The sequence below is a fragment of the Corythoichthys intestinalis genome, chromosome 1 (assembly GCF_030265065.1).
Source record: "Corythoichthys intestinalis isolate RoL2023-P3 chromosome 1, ASM3026506v1, whole genome shotgun sequence".
In the NCBI taxonomy this organism is placed as follows: Eukaryota; Metazoa; Chordata; class Actinopteri; order Syngnathiformes; family Syngnathidae; genus Corythoichthys; species Corythoichthys intestinalis.
Window position 1 is genome coordinate 4,062,392 of NC_080395.1, and position 14,769 is coordinate 4,077,160.

The 14,769-nt window shown below is 42.9% G+C and overlaps 1 protein-coding gene across 1 annotated transcript in view; it reads right to left on the reverse strand.

Annotated features, from left to right (window-relative positions):
- The window catches only part of LOC130927490 (uncharacterized), a 44,297-nt gene that overhangs the window by 12,651 nt on the left and 16,877 nt on the right, over nt 1-14,769 (reverse strand). Inside the window, exons 9-14 of the mRNA XM_057853374.1 lie at nt 14,104-14,277; nt 11,980-12,153; nt 11,661-11,718; nt 2,964-3,159; nt 849-924; nt 551-661 (exon numbers count right to left, since the gene is read on the reverse strand). Coding sequence (XP_057709357.1) covers nt 551-661; nt 849-924; nt 2,964-3,159; nt 11,661-11,718; nt 11,980-12,153; nt 14,104-14,277 — 789 coding nt within the window. The remainder of the gene's footprint in view (nt 1-550; nt 662-848; nt 925-2,963; nt 3,160-11,660; nt 11,719-11,979; nt 12,154-14,103; nt 14,278-14,769) is intronic.

Genomic DNA, 14,769 nt, shown 5'->3' on the forward strand with positions numbered 1-14,769 from the left:
CCACCCGCCAAAACGAATCGTTCGGTGAGTAAACAGGAAGTGACGTTGCCAAACAAATCCCAAAGACTGCTTGGCAATATAACTGAACGGGAAGTGACTTTGCTTGGTCCTTCCCCCTCTAGCACACAGGCTCCTCATTGGCCGCTCGTCGTGGATTCAGAACTCTTTTCGCTGCCTCGTCTCTCCCCTGCTGCTGCAATAGTGAGAACAATTGAAACGTTTCCAGTGTATTAATTCAAGTTTTTTTAAATTCTTCGATAATTTTTAAAAGCTAGGGTTTTAATGTTCTCATTCAAAACAACATTTTAAACAAAGAAGTGAAAATGATCAAATTTTAAAAAATTGATGTCAAAATTAGCGAAACTATTTCAAGTGTACCTATGACATTTTCTTTGAAATTTGTGAAAAACTTAAGTACCCTTAAAAGGGTTAACTTATTGAACTCATTGGCTGCCATTGAGGGTGCTTAAAGTCCAATCCTTTTGGACAGCCCCTCCCAGTACAAATGGATGAAAACAACTGCCAGCAGTTTAGTAGGAACGTCGTAGACCTTCCCCTCGTCACTGCAAAGAACCCGACGACGATCTCCTCCAATTCTGTGAGCGAGACTACTTTGTCCGTAGCATCGACACCTGGTTCTCTTGCAATCATCGGAGAGTACCTGAGACCGAACTAAATCCGTAGGAGACCAAATGGACTCAACGTCTTCAAATAATGAACATTTGGAATGACTCGCCCTTGTTGACGCAAAGAACCAAACGTTGTTCTCATTCCCATTTAAATCTGAAGAAAGACACAAACAATCGGTATTGAACATGAATTGATAAGCAACATTGTTTAGATCTTACTTGACAGTCTTCAGGCTATAGCTGGGATCCTCCTCGATCCTCAATAAGACCCTCTTTTCTTTTTCCTCTATATACCCTACCCACCGACGTCATAAAACCACGTGCTCGCTGTATGGTTCCGCCCACTTGTCCGTCATTTTGTCTCTGTATTAGCATTGGTTTCAATTGATCGAGGAATTTAAAATGCATTTCATGGAAGACCCGGTGCTTCTGATGCCGTAAACTCACTGGATGTGTTGCATAAAAGGCGTTATGTGGAAAAGCTTCGTTCTATACAGTCGCCAGATCCATATTTGATGCCTAAATCGATGATTTTTGACCGGCTGCCTTCGCCGTCTCTGCCTGACCCTGATATTTACAACTATCTTGTCCACACAAAATCAGCCTATTCTCACGAAAGTTGGAAAAACTTTAAGAGCTTGGAGGCTTATAAATGCTACGTTGCTGGTTGGGTGAAACAGGTCCTCGTACACGAAAATTCGGCAGGAATCTTGTGCTCGGAAGGTGAGTTACGAAATTTTCAATTCAAAATCTTTTGTTCTTGCTAACATCCACTGTCAAGTCTAATGTATTTCATGTCATTTGTCAATGGAGCTAGGGCTTTTAATGTTTATATAGTTTAGCGATAGCACTCTCACTACATACATACGTGTATGTTGTCGCCGATTAGCCTAGCAATGATCTTAATTGTGGTTGTCAGCCCAAAACCCTCTAAATATATATTAAATGCATCTTACCAGATATAGAATGACTACTACATAATCTGTGGTAATCGTTTGGAGCCCAGTTTTCTCGTCGAATTGCAGCAGCCCATCTCGCTCTCTCCTCTCCGTGTCTCTCGGAATCCGGTAGAACTTCAAGTCTCTTCGTCTATCTTCTCTGTTATTGCAACCGACCGCCACACACGCCTTCACCATCTTGATTATTAATGTTAACGAGCAGAAAAACACGCCGTAAATAGGATGAATGTACGTAGCCGTAACAGGTCAACATGATGTGTTGCCGGACAAGAGGGCGGCACCAGTCAGGAGAGCGGAGTTGTGACGTCACGTGGGTAGGGTCTATTCGATTGTTGATGAGAAATAACTTTTGAAGATGGGAGGGGTTTAACTTGAAAGCCTCGGCCAAAGACACACATCCTTTAATGGTGATCTCGCATTTGGACAGACTGCAACAAATGAATTCATCGCCTGAAGTCAAGAAGGGAACCTGCTAAAAGTGATGAAGGTTCTGCTGAAAGTTAACAGTGTCTTCCTTTTTATTGACTAATCCAGCACGCTAGGCGAGCCAAAAGCCCAAGCTAGCTACTTTAGCAGCCAGCGCACATTCTTAAAGGCAACGGGAGGGAGGTTTAACAACGCGGGTACAGGTCCTGACCTGGACGAGGAGGACAGATCACATGGTTGTGTAGCCTGTCTTGTGGTGACCCCTAGCTATATAGGACTTTTGCTTTGTGTTTCCTTCTACAGACGAATGATGACACGAGGAGGCCGCTCTGTTGCCAGCCGGAAGGAGTTGCATTTACTCACAGCCATCTAATGGAAAATAGAAAATGAATACAGCGACATCTCTAGCTAAAGCTCTCATACGCACCTGTCAACTTCAAGAATACATTTTTTTGTGCACAGCTTCAAAACAAATACAGCAAACATAACTTTCTACCTTCCCGACTGTCAAGTTATTTTAGATTGTTTTTTAACATGAACATTTGAACCATTACATCAATAGAAATACAGTACAAAATAAAGACAAGGTAGCACACATACCTGATGGAAAATAAAAAAATTAATAAAATTTAAATTATAAAATAAAAATATAAAATGAATTAATTTATTAAATTAATATATATCAATATAATTAATATATTAATTTATTATTAAATTAATATAAAATTAATACTAATAAAATAAATACTAATAACAATAATAAAAAATTTTGGATCCCTTTCGGTGGGGAAAATGCCACAAAAGCGTAAACTGCCAAACATTATAAACCGGTGGTGTGCGTCTCTTACGGCAACGTGAAAGACAGACACAGACATCCGTCTTCCGTTTGAGAGTGAATTAACACTATTGGACATGATCGCAGGTGAGACACAATTTAAACACACTTAACCTAGCGGACGCGACGTTCGAGTAACAGACAGCGGAGGGAGGGTGGACCGCCACTCAGTGGACGGACGCCTCATGAAGAAGGGAGGACTGGCAGTTTCCCGCACGCACGCAACATTGGAGAAATCATGCACCACGCTGAGCGAGGCGAATGTATGGTAGCCCGGACGCTGCAACGTCGAACCCACCGGGTGCAAGCGCTAGGAGTCAGTAAAGACACTGTTTAGCAGGGGTACGTTGGCAAAGTTTTATCATTTTATACATTTTTTATTGACTGTTTTAACCATTTTAATCAATGTCTAATAAAAAATTAAAAAAAAATTTTTTTTTGCTTGCATATTTTAAACTTTTAAACAAATTTTGTCACAAAAAATTGGTGTCTGTAAATAAGTCCCAGATATATACCTCATAACTATCACTTAATTGTATTCTTTAGTTACCGTCACAATTTCTCTGATATGTTAGATGATAAATTATCGATCCAAACAAAGAAAAATTGGGGGGAAAAAATGTTTAAAAGGGTGAATATATGAAAGAGAAAATCTCGACCACTCCTTGATGTCTGCGATTTCTGCATCGCGACCCTTGTTATATGACCATGTTTCACTCATAAAATCCCCCAAAAATCCAGCTGTGTCTTGACACTCAGTGATACATGCTACATGGAGTTTTTGGATCAAAACAAGGTAAGTACGCCATAATATCTCGTTAAAGTCATGGCGTCTTTAATTCGGTTCTTTCATACTCTCACCTCCAGATAGGGTTTTGCTGTTTATATATATATTTTTTAATGACCTTCTGTTCAAAAAATTTCTTCCCCCAGAAAATTGAGATTTGAAGCTTTCCAATGATGTATCACACATGCATATCGGACAATTTTGAATGTTGGCCAAATTGAGGGTCTCAGAGCAGAACTTCAAGTCACCTGAGTGTTTTCCGCCATATACATGGCCTAAGTAGAGAAGCTATGATGATGATCAGGTGTGCAGAACAGGTGAGTAGAATGAGTTCTAATGACTGGGATTTTTTTTTTTCTTTCAAAAAACACACAGGCCTGCTGCAGTGCCCTAACAGGCAAGGTTACTGTAAACAGGAGGGGTGGAGTGGTACATCTCGTGGATTCATTTCGACTGGCTTTCTTCAAGAGCTGCTTTTCAGCACAGAAAAAGGCAGTACTTGAAAAGCTTTTATTTTGAAAAATGTCATCAAGACAAGTTGAGTAAATATATATTTAGGCATGAAAATCTCTCACATTTTGGCGAAATTCGCCATTTTGAGGTCAAAAAGGGTGACCTATGTGAATTGTGTAGATTTGAGGAGAAATTTCTAAGGGGGGGGTCAGGAGATTTTTTTTTTTTTTATGTCGGACGCTTGGTATGCAAGCGGGGAAAGCGGCAAAAAGCCAAAAAAGTGCACCAGAGTGTCCAAAACATTGACTTATTTCAACCAAACAAAGGAGGGTACACTCTTGTCTCCTGTCTCTTCAATGCCAAGCTTGGCTGCACGTCGGCCGTGAATGAACACCTGAAGCGCCGTCACCTAGTTGTAATTTTAGAAGACGACAGGAGCGGGCAGATTGCAAATCCATCTAACTAACTAACGACATGTTTTATTGCCTGTCGCGATATGCCATGAGTCTATTTATCGCACAGTAAATCAAAATGAGGGCGGTCATTTTCACGGCTGCGTTTTATCGCTGCGTGCGTGCTTGTCATATGAGACTCCAGTTCTTTTCACAGATATTTATTGGTCATCAACATGCCGTAGATTTAAAGTTCAGACATACAAAATAAGGAAATACATCTATGTTAAACACTGTAAACGTTAGCATTTCTACATTGAGGCTGATAGTGAAAAAGACAACCTACTTTAGCCTGCGATAAAACATTGGCAGTCTTCTCCAAAACGCAAACTTGCGGTTAAAAGGTGAAACTTCAAACATGAAAAGTCGCTGCTTAACAGCTTTGAAACTTTGAAAGAAATGAAAAAAAATGGATTACTGACACCACATGCAATGACAAAAAGAGCTTTTTTTGCGGAGTGCAAAGCTTCCAATTAGCGGTTTAGCGAACGTACTTCTGGTGAACATTTCAAAATAAAAGCACGTCATGTTCGTCATATAAATAACGGTTTCTGGAGTTAATCCCACATACTTCAGAATTCAAATTCTACAATAAGAGTAGCTTTAAAATGACACCCTTTATGAAAAATCTGACTGGCAATGAATAATTATTATACTAATATTATATGTTGTAGTATATATATATATTAATGCTAGATTTTTTTTTTTTAAAGTTGTTTTACATCATGTTGGAAAGGCGAAGTCAGTGTTCAGAATCCGTTTACATTCCTTTCTTTTTCACAAGGAAATGCTATGAGCATTTGACCTTATTATTTATTTGCGATTTATTGTTATTTACGTGTTTATTTGTACTTTAATAAAGAATTTAAGTGTTCCAAAATGTTTTTGTGAATGAATAAGTGTCATCAAAAATTTCATTGCTAAATTAGAAAAAAAATAAAGGGGGGAGGATTATTAGATTAGTCGACTAATCGTAAAAATAGTTGGCCGACTAATCGGGAGAAAACTAGTCGTTTGGGACAGACTTAGTTGTACGGTGTACCGGAACATATTTCCTCCACACCCTTCTCACATTTTTCACCCCTGACCCATTTTCATGCCTGTACATGAAATTGACCCATTTAGCTGATATTTTAAATAAATGACAGTTTTCTTGTTAAAGAATATTTAACCTTTCATCCATGAAATGTGATCCATCCATCCATCCATTATCTTCCGCTTGTTCCGGGGTCGGGTCGCGGGGGCAGCAGCTTTAACAGGGAAACCCAGACTTCCCTCTCCCCAGCCACTTCAACCAGCTCCTCCGGCGGGATCCCAAGGCGTTCCCAGGCCAGCCGAGAGACATAGTCTCTCCAGCGTGTCCTGGGTCGTCCCCGGGGCCTCCCGCCGGTGGGACATGCCCGGAACACCTCTCCAGGGAGGCGTCCGGGAGGCATCCGAACCAGATGCCCGAGCCACCTCAGCTGGCTCCTTTCTACGCGGAGGAGTAGCGGCTCGACGCCGAGTCCCTCCCGGATGACCGAGCTTCTCACCCTATCTCTAAGGGAGAGCCCGGACACCCTGCGGAGGAAACTCATTTCGGCCGCTTGTATCCGGGATCTTGTTCTTTCGGTCACGACCCAAAGCTCGTGACCATAGGTGAGGGTAGGAACGTAGATCGACTGGTAAATCGAGAGCTTTGCCTTTCGGCTCAGCTCCTTCTTCACCACTACGGACCGGTGCAGAGTCCACATTACTGCAGACGCCGCACCGATTCGCCTGTCGATCTCCCGCTCCCTCCTACCGCCACTCGTGAACAAGACCCCAAGATACTTGAACTCCTCCACTTGGGGCAGGATCTCATCCCCGACCCGGAGAGGGCACTCCACCCTTTTCCGACTGAGGACCATGGTCTTGGATTTGGAGGTGCTGATCTTCATCCCAACCGCTTCACACTCAGCTGCGAACCGCTCCAGTGAGAGTTGGAGGTCACGGCTTGATGAAGCCAACAGCACTAAATCATCTGCAAAAAGCAGAGATTCAATGCTGAGGTCACCAAACCGGACCCCCTCAACGCTTCGGCTGCGCCTAGAAATTCTGTCCATAAAAATTATGAACAAAATCGGTGACAAAGGGCAGCCTTAGCGGAGTCCAACCCTCACTGGGAACGAATTCGACTTACTGCCGGCAATGCGGACCAGACTCTGAAACCGGTCGTACAGGTACCGGACAGCCCTTACCTAGGGGCTCGGTACCCCGTACTCCCGGAGCACCCTCCACAGGATTCCCCTAGGCACACGGTCGAACGCCTTCTCCAAATCCACAAAACACATGTAGACTGGTTGGGCGAACTCCCATGCACCCTCGAGGACCCTGCTGAGGGTGTAGAGCTGGTCCACTGTTCCACGGCCGGGACGAAAACCACACTGCTCCTCCTGAATCCGAGATTCGACTTCTCGACGGACCCTCCTCTCCAGCACCCCTGAATAGACTTTACCGGGGAGGCTGAGGAGTGTGATTCCTCTATAATTGGAACAAACCTTTCGGTCCCCCTTTTTAAAAAGGGGGACCACCACCCCGGTCTGCCAATCCAGAGGCACTGTCCCCGATGTCCACGCGATGTTGTAGAGGCGTGTCAGCCATGACAGCCCTACAACATCCAGAGCCTTTGGGAACTCCGGGCGGATCTCATCCACCCCCGGGGCCTTGCCACCGAGGAGCTTACCAACCGCCTCAGTGACTTCAACCCCAGATATCGAAGAGCCCACCTCAGAGTCCCCAGACTCTGCTTCCTCAAAGGAAGGCGTGTCGGTGGAATTGAGGAGGGCTTCGAAGTATTCTCTCCACCGACTCACGACGTCCCGAGTCGAGGTCAGCAGTACACCATCTTCACTATACACAGTGTTAATAGTGCACTGCTTTCCTCTCCTCAGACGCCGGATGGTGGACCAGAATTTCCTCAAAGCCGTCCGGAAGTCGTTTTCCATGGCCTCACCGAACTCCTCCCATGTCCGAGTTTTTGCCTCGGCGACTGCCGAGGCCGCAGTCCGCTTGGCCAGCCGGTACCTGTCAGCTGCCTCCGGAGTCCCACAGGCCAAAAAGGCCCGATAGGCCTCCTTCTTCAGCTTGACGGCATCCCTTACCGCTGGTGTCCACCAGCGGGTTCGGGGATTGCCGCCACGACAGGCACCAACCACCTTACGGCCACAGCTCTGATCGGCCGCCTCAACAATTGAGGTGCGGAACATGGCCCACTCGGACTCAATGTCCTCCACCTCCCCCGGGACAAGGGAGAAGTTCTGCCGGAGGTGGGTGTTGAAACTCTTTCTGACAGGGGATTCTGCCAGACGTTCCCAGCAGACCCTCACAATACGTTTGGGCCTGCCAGGTCTGGCCAGCATCTCCCCCCGCCATCGGAGCCAACACACCACCAGGTGGTGATCAGTTGACAGCTCCGCCCCTCTCTTCACCCGAGTGTCCAAAACATTCGGCCGCAAGTCCGATGACACGATTACGAAGTCGATCATCGAACTGCGGCCTAGGGTGTCCTGGTGCCAAGTGCACATATGGACACCCCTATGTTTGAACATGGTGTTCGTTATAGACAAACCGTGACGAGCACAGAAGTCCAATAACAGAACACCACTCGGGTTCTGATCGGGGGGGCCGTTCCTCCCAATCACGCCCCTCCAGGTCTCACTGTCATTGCCCACGTGAGCGTTGAAGTCCCCTAGTAGAACGAGGGAGCTCTCTAGCACACCCTCCAAGGACTCCAAAAAGGGTGGGTATTCTGAACTGCTGTTCGGTGCATAAGCGCAAACAACAGTTAGAACCCGTCCCCCCACCCGAAGGCGGAGGGAGGCTACCCTCTCGTCTACCGGGGTAAACCCCAACGTACAGGCGCCAAGCCGGGGGGCAATAAGTATGCCCACACCTGCCCGGCGCCTCTCATCATGGGCAACTCCAGAGTGGAAGAGAGTCCAACCCCTCGAGAGGATTGGTACCAGAACCCAAGCTGTGTGTGGAGGAGAGTCCGACTATATCTACTCGGAACTTTTCTGCCTCACACACCAGCTCAGGCTCCTTCCCTGCCAGAGAGGTGACATTCCATGTCCCAAGAGTTAGCTTCAGCAGCTGGGGGTCGGACCGCCAAGGCCCCCGCCTTTGCCTGCCGCCCAACTCCCTACGCACCCGACCCCTTTGGCCCCTCCCACAGGTGGTGGGCCCATGGGAAGGGGAACCCACGTTGCCTTTTCGGGCTGAGCCCGGCCGGGCCCCATGGGGACAGGCCCGGCCACCAGACGCTTGCCTTCGAGCCCCACCTCCAGGCCTGGCTCCAGAGGGGGGCCCCGGTAACCCGCGTCCGGGCAAGGGAAACTGGGGTTCAATAATGTTGCTCATCATAAGGGGTCTTTTTGAGCCATACTTTGTCTGGCCTCTCACCTAGGACCTGTTTGCCATGGGTGACCCTACCAGGGGCTTAAAGCCCCAGACAACATAGCTCCTAGGATCATTGAGACACGCAAACCCCTCCACCACGATAAGGTGATGACTCATGGGGGGTGAAATGTGATTCCCACCTAAATTTAACTCATTGGCTGCCAGTGATGGCGCTAGAAGTCCAATGCATATTGACTGGGAGACACTGGACAAAAACTACTCAGTTTGAGGACAAAAATTCACTCCAATCCATTTTTTAGAAGCCATTTCTTTTTGTTCATATACATTGATTTTAACTGATCTGTCAAGCGCCACAGATATTGTGTTTGATGGCGACACAAACCCCAAAAAAGAACAATTGGGTTCCAATCTTGAATCATGAAAATCATTTTTTTCCTACTCTTTTCCGTTCTTTAGTTATGAGCAGTTGAAAATCGGCAAGTACTGTAATTTCCCGAATATAACGCGCACTTTTTTTCCCCAAAATCAACTTGTAAAATCATGGTGCGCATTATAAACGGGTACATGGATGGAGACAGAAACATATATATATAAACCGATTTTTTTATTTATTGACACGGCCACGTTGTCTTGAAGAAACGTATGCGGCGACCCGATGCCAACCATTACGGTACGTGACGTCACTATTTTGTTTTGGTAATACTTCACTCTAATCGGCCGAATGATTTCGTCTGTGTTAAATTCTGCTTTTTTCACTCTTCATAAAGCACAGAATTTAGTTTCTTGAACTCATTTGAGTCAACGTTTATTGCAGCTCCGCAACTCGGACCTTAACAAACGTAACACAACACAGACTTCCTGTGTCCGTCAACTATATCTGTCCGTCGGGAAACTCAAACTCAAATAACAATAGTTCCTATTGTTACTGTCGTGTATACAGCGATGAGCTCTCTCGGATTTCCGACTTACGTTCTCACTTTCATTTTACCGTATCAATCCATGGAAGAAACATTTATTCATCATGATGAAACGTGCAAGTTATACAGCAGCCTTTAAAAGGAAAGTCACATCTGTTTTGTTTTCTCCTAGATTCTGGTAAGTTGGAGAAGTTGTCAAATCATATTATTAGCGTAAATATTGTCAGTTCATGGTAATGTTTTGAACTACCAATGTGCTATGCTTGTGCTGTGTTTCACCAGTCAGTAAACTGACATTTGTGTATCTGTACACGAGCTCTGTTTTCTTGTATTCTTCTATTTATTGGTGCTAAAATTAGGGTGCGCGTTATATACGGGTACAATAATTTCCCCTAGATTTTACAAGTAAATTTGGGGTGCGCATTATACACGGGTGCGCCTTATATTCGGGAAATTACGGTATTTTTTTCGATACATTTCTGAACGCGAGCCTAAGTGTTCTATAAAACACATCTTTGGGAGTGAATGAGTTCAATATTTTGGTTTGAGATTTGTTGTTGCGTTTTCTTCTATGCAATTATTTTTGGATTTGCTTTTTTTTTTTTTTTGTTATTTGCATATATTTTTTAATTAATTAGTAATAAAAAAGAAACCAACAGGTTGCTACCAATTTTTTCCACTCCAATAATGTCTCTGTGAACGCAGTTGCTGCCATTGACGAACAAATATTTTGAAAATTTGAACAGATGTTTTCTTTTCCTATCCATCCTGTCGGGACATTAGAGGAGACCCAACCCTTTGCACTGAAAGGGCTCATCCGGCGGCGTCAATGAGGCGGGTAGTGATGCATATATTTTTTTTCCGGGACATTGACATTTGGAGAAAAGTACTTTTAACAGTAGTTTCACCACACCAAACATTTCACTTGAATATATGTGTAAAGAAAATATGCTACTCTTGCTACTTTGGCATACACCAGTCGTTTGTTATTTTTCCAAAGTTGGGTAGAGAAGCCGAAAATTGTACCCAAGAATGAGCATTACTTCCAAATAATATGACTCAAGTTAAAGAAAAAGGGGTCATCCATTAAATGCACTCAAGTAAAACATATTTGGTAATAAGAACTCATATACTGCTTATCATTTCTTTTTAAAAAACATACGGTAATCTGAGTCGTGTTACTTTGTCATTGTAATTCTTCTCATTGTATTGGAGACTCGACCTCCTGACTTTCCTGCATTTCAATCAAGTCAACAAAATGAAACATTTCCAGTGTATTTATTGAAGTTCTTTTTTAATTTTCAGATGATTTTCAAAAACGTTTATTTCAAGTTAGGGTTTTAATGTTCTCATACACAACAACATATTGCACAAAGAAGTGAAAATGATCAAATTTAAAACAACCATGTCAAAATGAGCAAAACTATTTCAAGTGGCCGTATGACATTTTCTTTTAAATTTTTGAAAAACATAAATTAACCCTTTAAAGCAGCGGTCTCAAACCGACTCCACAAAGGGCCGCAGTGGGTCCTGGTTTTTGTTCCAACAGATCCAGCACAAACAGTTCAACCAATGAGGTTTCTACTAACATAAGCAGCACCTGATTGCAATCAACTGATTACACTTGTAAGAAACCAGATTGGTGAAAAGGTATTTGTCTCGTTTGGTTGGAATGAAATCCAGTACCCCCTGCGGCCCTTTGAGGACCGGTTTGAGACCACTGCTTTAAAGGGTACTTATTGAACTCATTGGCTGCCATTGACAGTGCTCAAAGTCCAATCCTTTTGGACAGCCCCTCCCAGTACAAATGGATGAAAACAACTGCCAGCTGTTTGGTGGGAACGTCGTAGACCTTCCCCTTGAACTCCACCTCCATGTGGCTGCAAAGAACCCGACGACGACCTCCTCGAATTGTGTGAGCGAGGCCGCTTTGCCCGTAGCGCCGACACCTGGTCTAAATCTGAAGGAGATCAAATGGACTCGACGTCTTCTAATAATGAACATTTGGAATGACTCGCCCTTCTTGATGCAAAGGACAAAACGTTGTTCTTATTCCCATTTGTTAAATCTGAAGAAAGACACAAACAATCGGTATTGAAAATGAATTTACACTCTGAAAAGCAACATTGTTTAGATCTTACTTGACAGTCTTCAGGCTATAGCTGGGATCCTCCTTGATCTCCAATAAGACCCTCTTTCCTTCTTCCTTTATTCGATTGTTGAAGAGAAATAACATTTGAAGATGGGAGGGGTTTAACTTGAGAGCCTCGGCCAATGAAATGCATCCTTTATTTGCAATCCCGCACTGTGACAAACTGCAACAAATGAGATGATTCCCTTTAGTCAAGAAGGCAAGGCAAATTTATTTATATAGCACAATTCAACACGAGGCAATTCTAAGTGCTTTACATCACATGAATATCATAAAAATCACATTTAAATCAATACAACGTCAAAACCAAGACAAAAGATCGCACTTAATCACAGAATAAAATAAATAAATACAAATAAAACAAAAATAAAAAAATAAAACAAAAACTACTACTCCTAATAATAATTGAAATCAGCAATGGAGATAAGCACAAGAGGAATAGAAAGCAGGTAGATTGAAATATATAGTTATGGATATGCAGTGCTAAACAAAAGCGTTTTTAGCCCTGATTTAAAAGAGCTGACAGTTTGAGCATACTTCAGAGGTTCGGGTAACTTGTTCCAGAGGTGAGGAGCATAGTAACTAAATGCTGCCTCACCCTGCTTGGTTCATGTTCTTGGAACATGCAGAAGACCGGTTCCAGACGACCTTAGGGGTCTAGATGTCTCATAGGAATCTAACAAGTCAAGCACATATTTTGGTCCAAGGCCATTAAGTGTTTTGTAGACGAGCAGTAGTATTTTATAGTCTATCCTTTGACTCACTGGAAGCCAGTGTAGCGATTTCAAAACCGGTGTAATGTGGTCCAGCTTACTTGTATTTGTGAGGACTCTGGCTGCAGCATTCTGTACTAGCTGCAGCTTCCTGACTGATTTTTTATCAAGACCTGTAAATATACCGTTGCAATAGTCCAATCTGCTGAAAATGAATGCATGCATAAGTTTTTCCATGTCTTGTTGTGTCAGAAGCCCCTTAATTCTGGTTATATTTTTTAGGTGGTAATAAGCGGATTTAGTGACGGACTTTAGATGGCTATCAAATTTTAGGGAGAAGGGAACCTGCTGAAAGTGATGAAGGTTCTGCTGAAAGTAGGGGTGCAAGATATCCATTTTTTGAAACCGTTACCGATAACTTCCTGCTCCTCAAGGCCGATACCGATACGATATCCGATAATATACATTTTATCAATGTATATTCACCTGAGTTTTTGAACAAATGTAGGTCAAAAATACTAGTGGTTGATTCAATATAGATTTGCCTTTACCGAACCAGAATTTTCATGATGACATGAACATTATTATAATGAACAAAACAAAGACAAGAACAGTTTTGACTCCAAATAAACTGTCCATATTCATTTTTCAAAAATCTATAAAATTATAATATAATAAATATAATTTGAGTCAATCACAATCAGTCAATATCATTGACGATGTGTTCCCCTGAACAATGAACACCGATGCTTAACAAACATAAACCCAACAGGTATTGTGCTTTGTCAGCAGATAAAATATTTGGTGCAACAGGAGAGGAGACTTCTGTCGTCTTGGTCCATGGAACAACTTTCTTAACCTGGCAATTACGTATCAATAACCAAAAGACTTCTCGAGAACTTGTAAACATAACACTGTAAAGTGCAAACATTTGCTAATTGCCATAGTAAGGTTTATAACTCAGTGAAGGAAAAATGCGGCCTCTAGAACAGTAATAAAACTGCATACTGGCAAAACAGGAGTGGAAACCAACGCACACATCCCAATCGGACAATATGGCAAAAATATTATGAATAGGCCCGATAACATATATTCTTATCGGATTTATTATTTTATAATTCCTATTATCGGACTGATAATTATCATGCGCCTCTAGCTGAAAGTAACATTGTGTCTGCCTTTTCCTTGACTGATACAGGGTTGATGCGGGTCATTCAAAAGCATTAAGTCATTAAACTGATGTTGTGAAAATTGGGGCTTTAAAAATGATTAAACTAAATGTTTCAAAGCCTTTCAAATAATGTAAACTTGACAGGATTTTTTTTTTTTTAACATAATTGATTCTAGTTATGCTAATCGCAGCAGTGATTCTTAGATGACGAACTGAAGGAGCTCCTTACTTAAGGATTTTTAAGATGTAGTGTGGGCTGGCCAGTCCTTTCGAGAGGATCTCAACCCCTTCATCCGACAGATTGTTCTTGGTCAGGTCCAGCTCTTGAAGATGGGAGGGGGTTACCTTCAGTGCCTCAGCCAATGAAACACATCCTTTACTGGTGATCCCGCAGTGGGCCAGCCTGTAACAGATGAGATAATTGCCTGAAGTCGAGAAGGGAACCTGCTTAAAGTGATGAAGGTTCTGCTGAAAATAACATTGTGTCTTCCTTTTCCTTGACTTATACAGGTTTGTCATTAAAAAGCAATAAAACTCTTTAACTGTTTTTTTGGGTGAAAATTCAGGCCTTAAAAAACATTAAAAATGGTAAATAGTGTTAAAAGGCTCTCAAAGCCATCCACCTACTGGTGACGCAGCACCAGGAGCAATGTGGGGTTCAATATCTTGCTCAAGGATACTTAGGTGAGTTCATCAGGGGAGAGAACTGAACCCACATCCTCTGGGTTGGGGGACAGCTACTGAGCCATGCCACCCCCTAAAAGAATACAATTTAGGGAAACTTGACTGTTAAAAAAAAAAAAAAACTTTTTTATTTTTTAACAGTCAAGTTTCCCTAAAAAACTTTGTTTTGTTTTGTTTTGTTTTACATAATTTATGAGAGTTGCTGCTAATA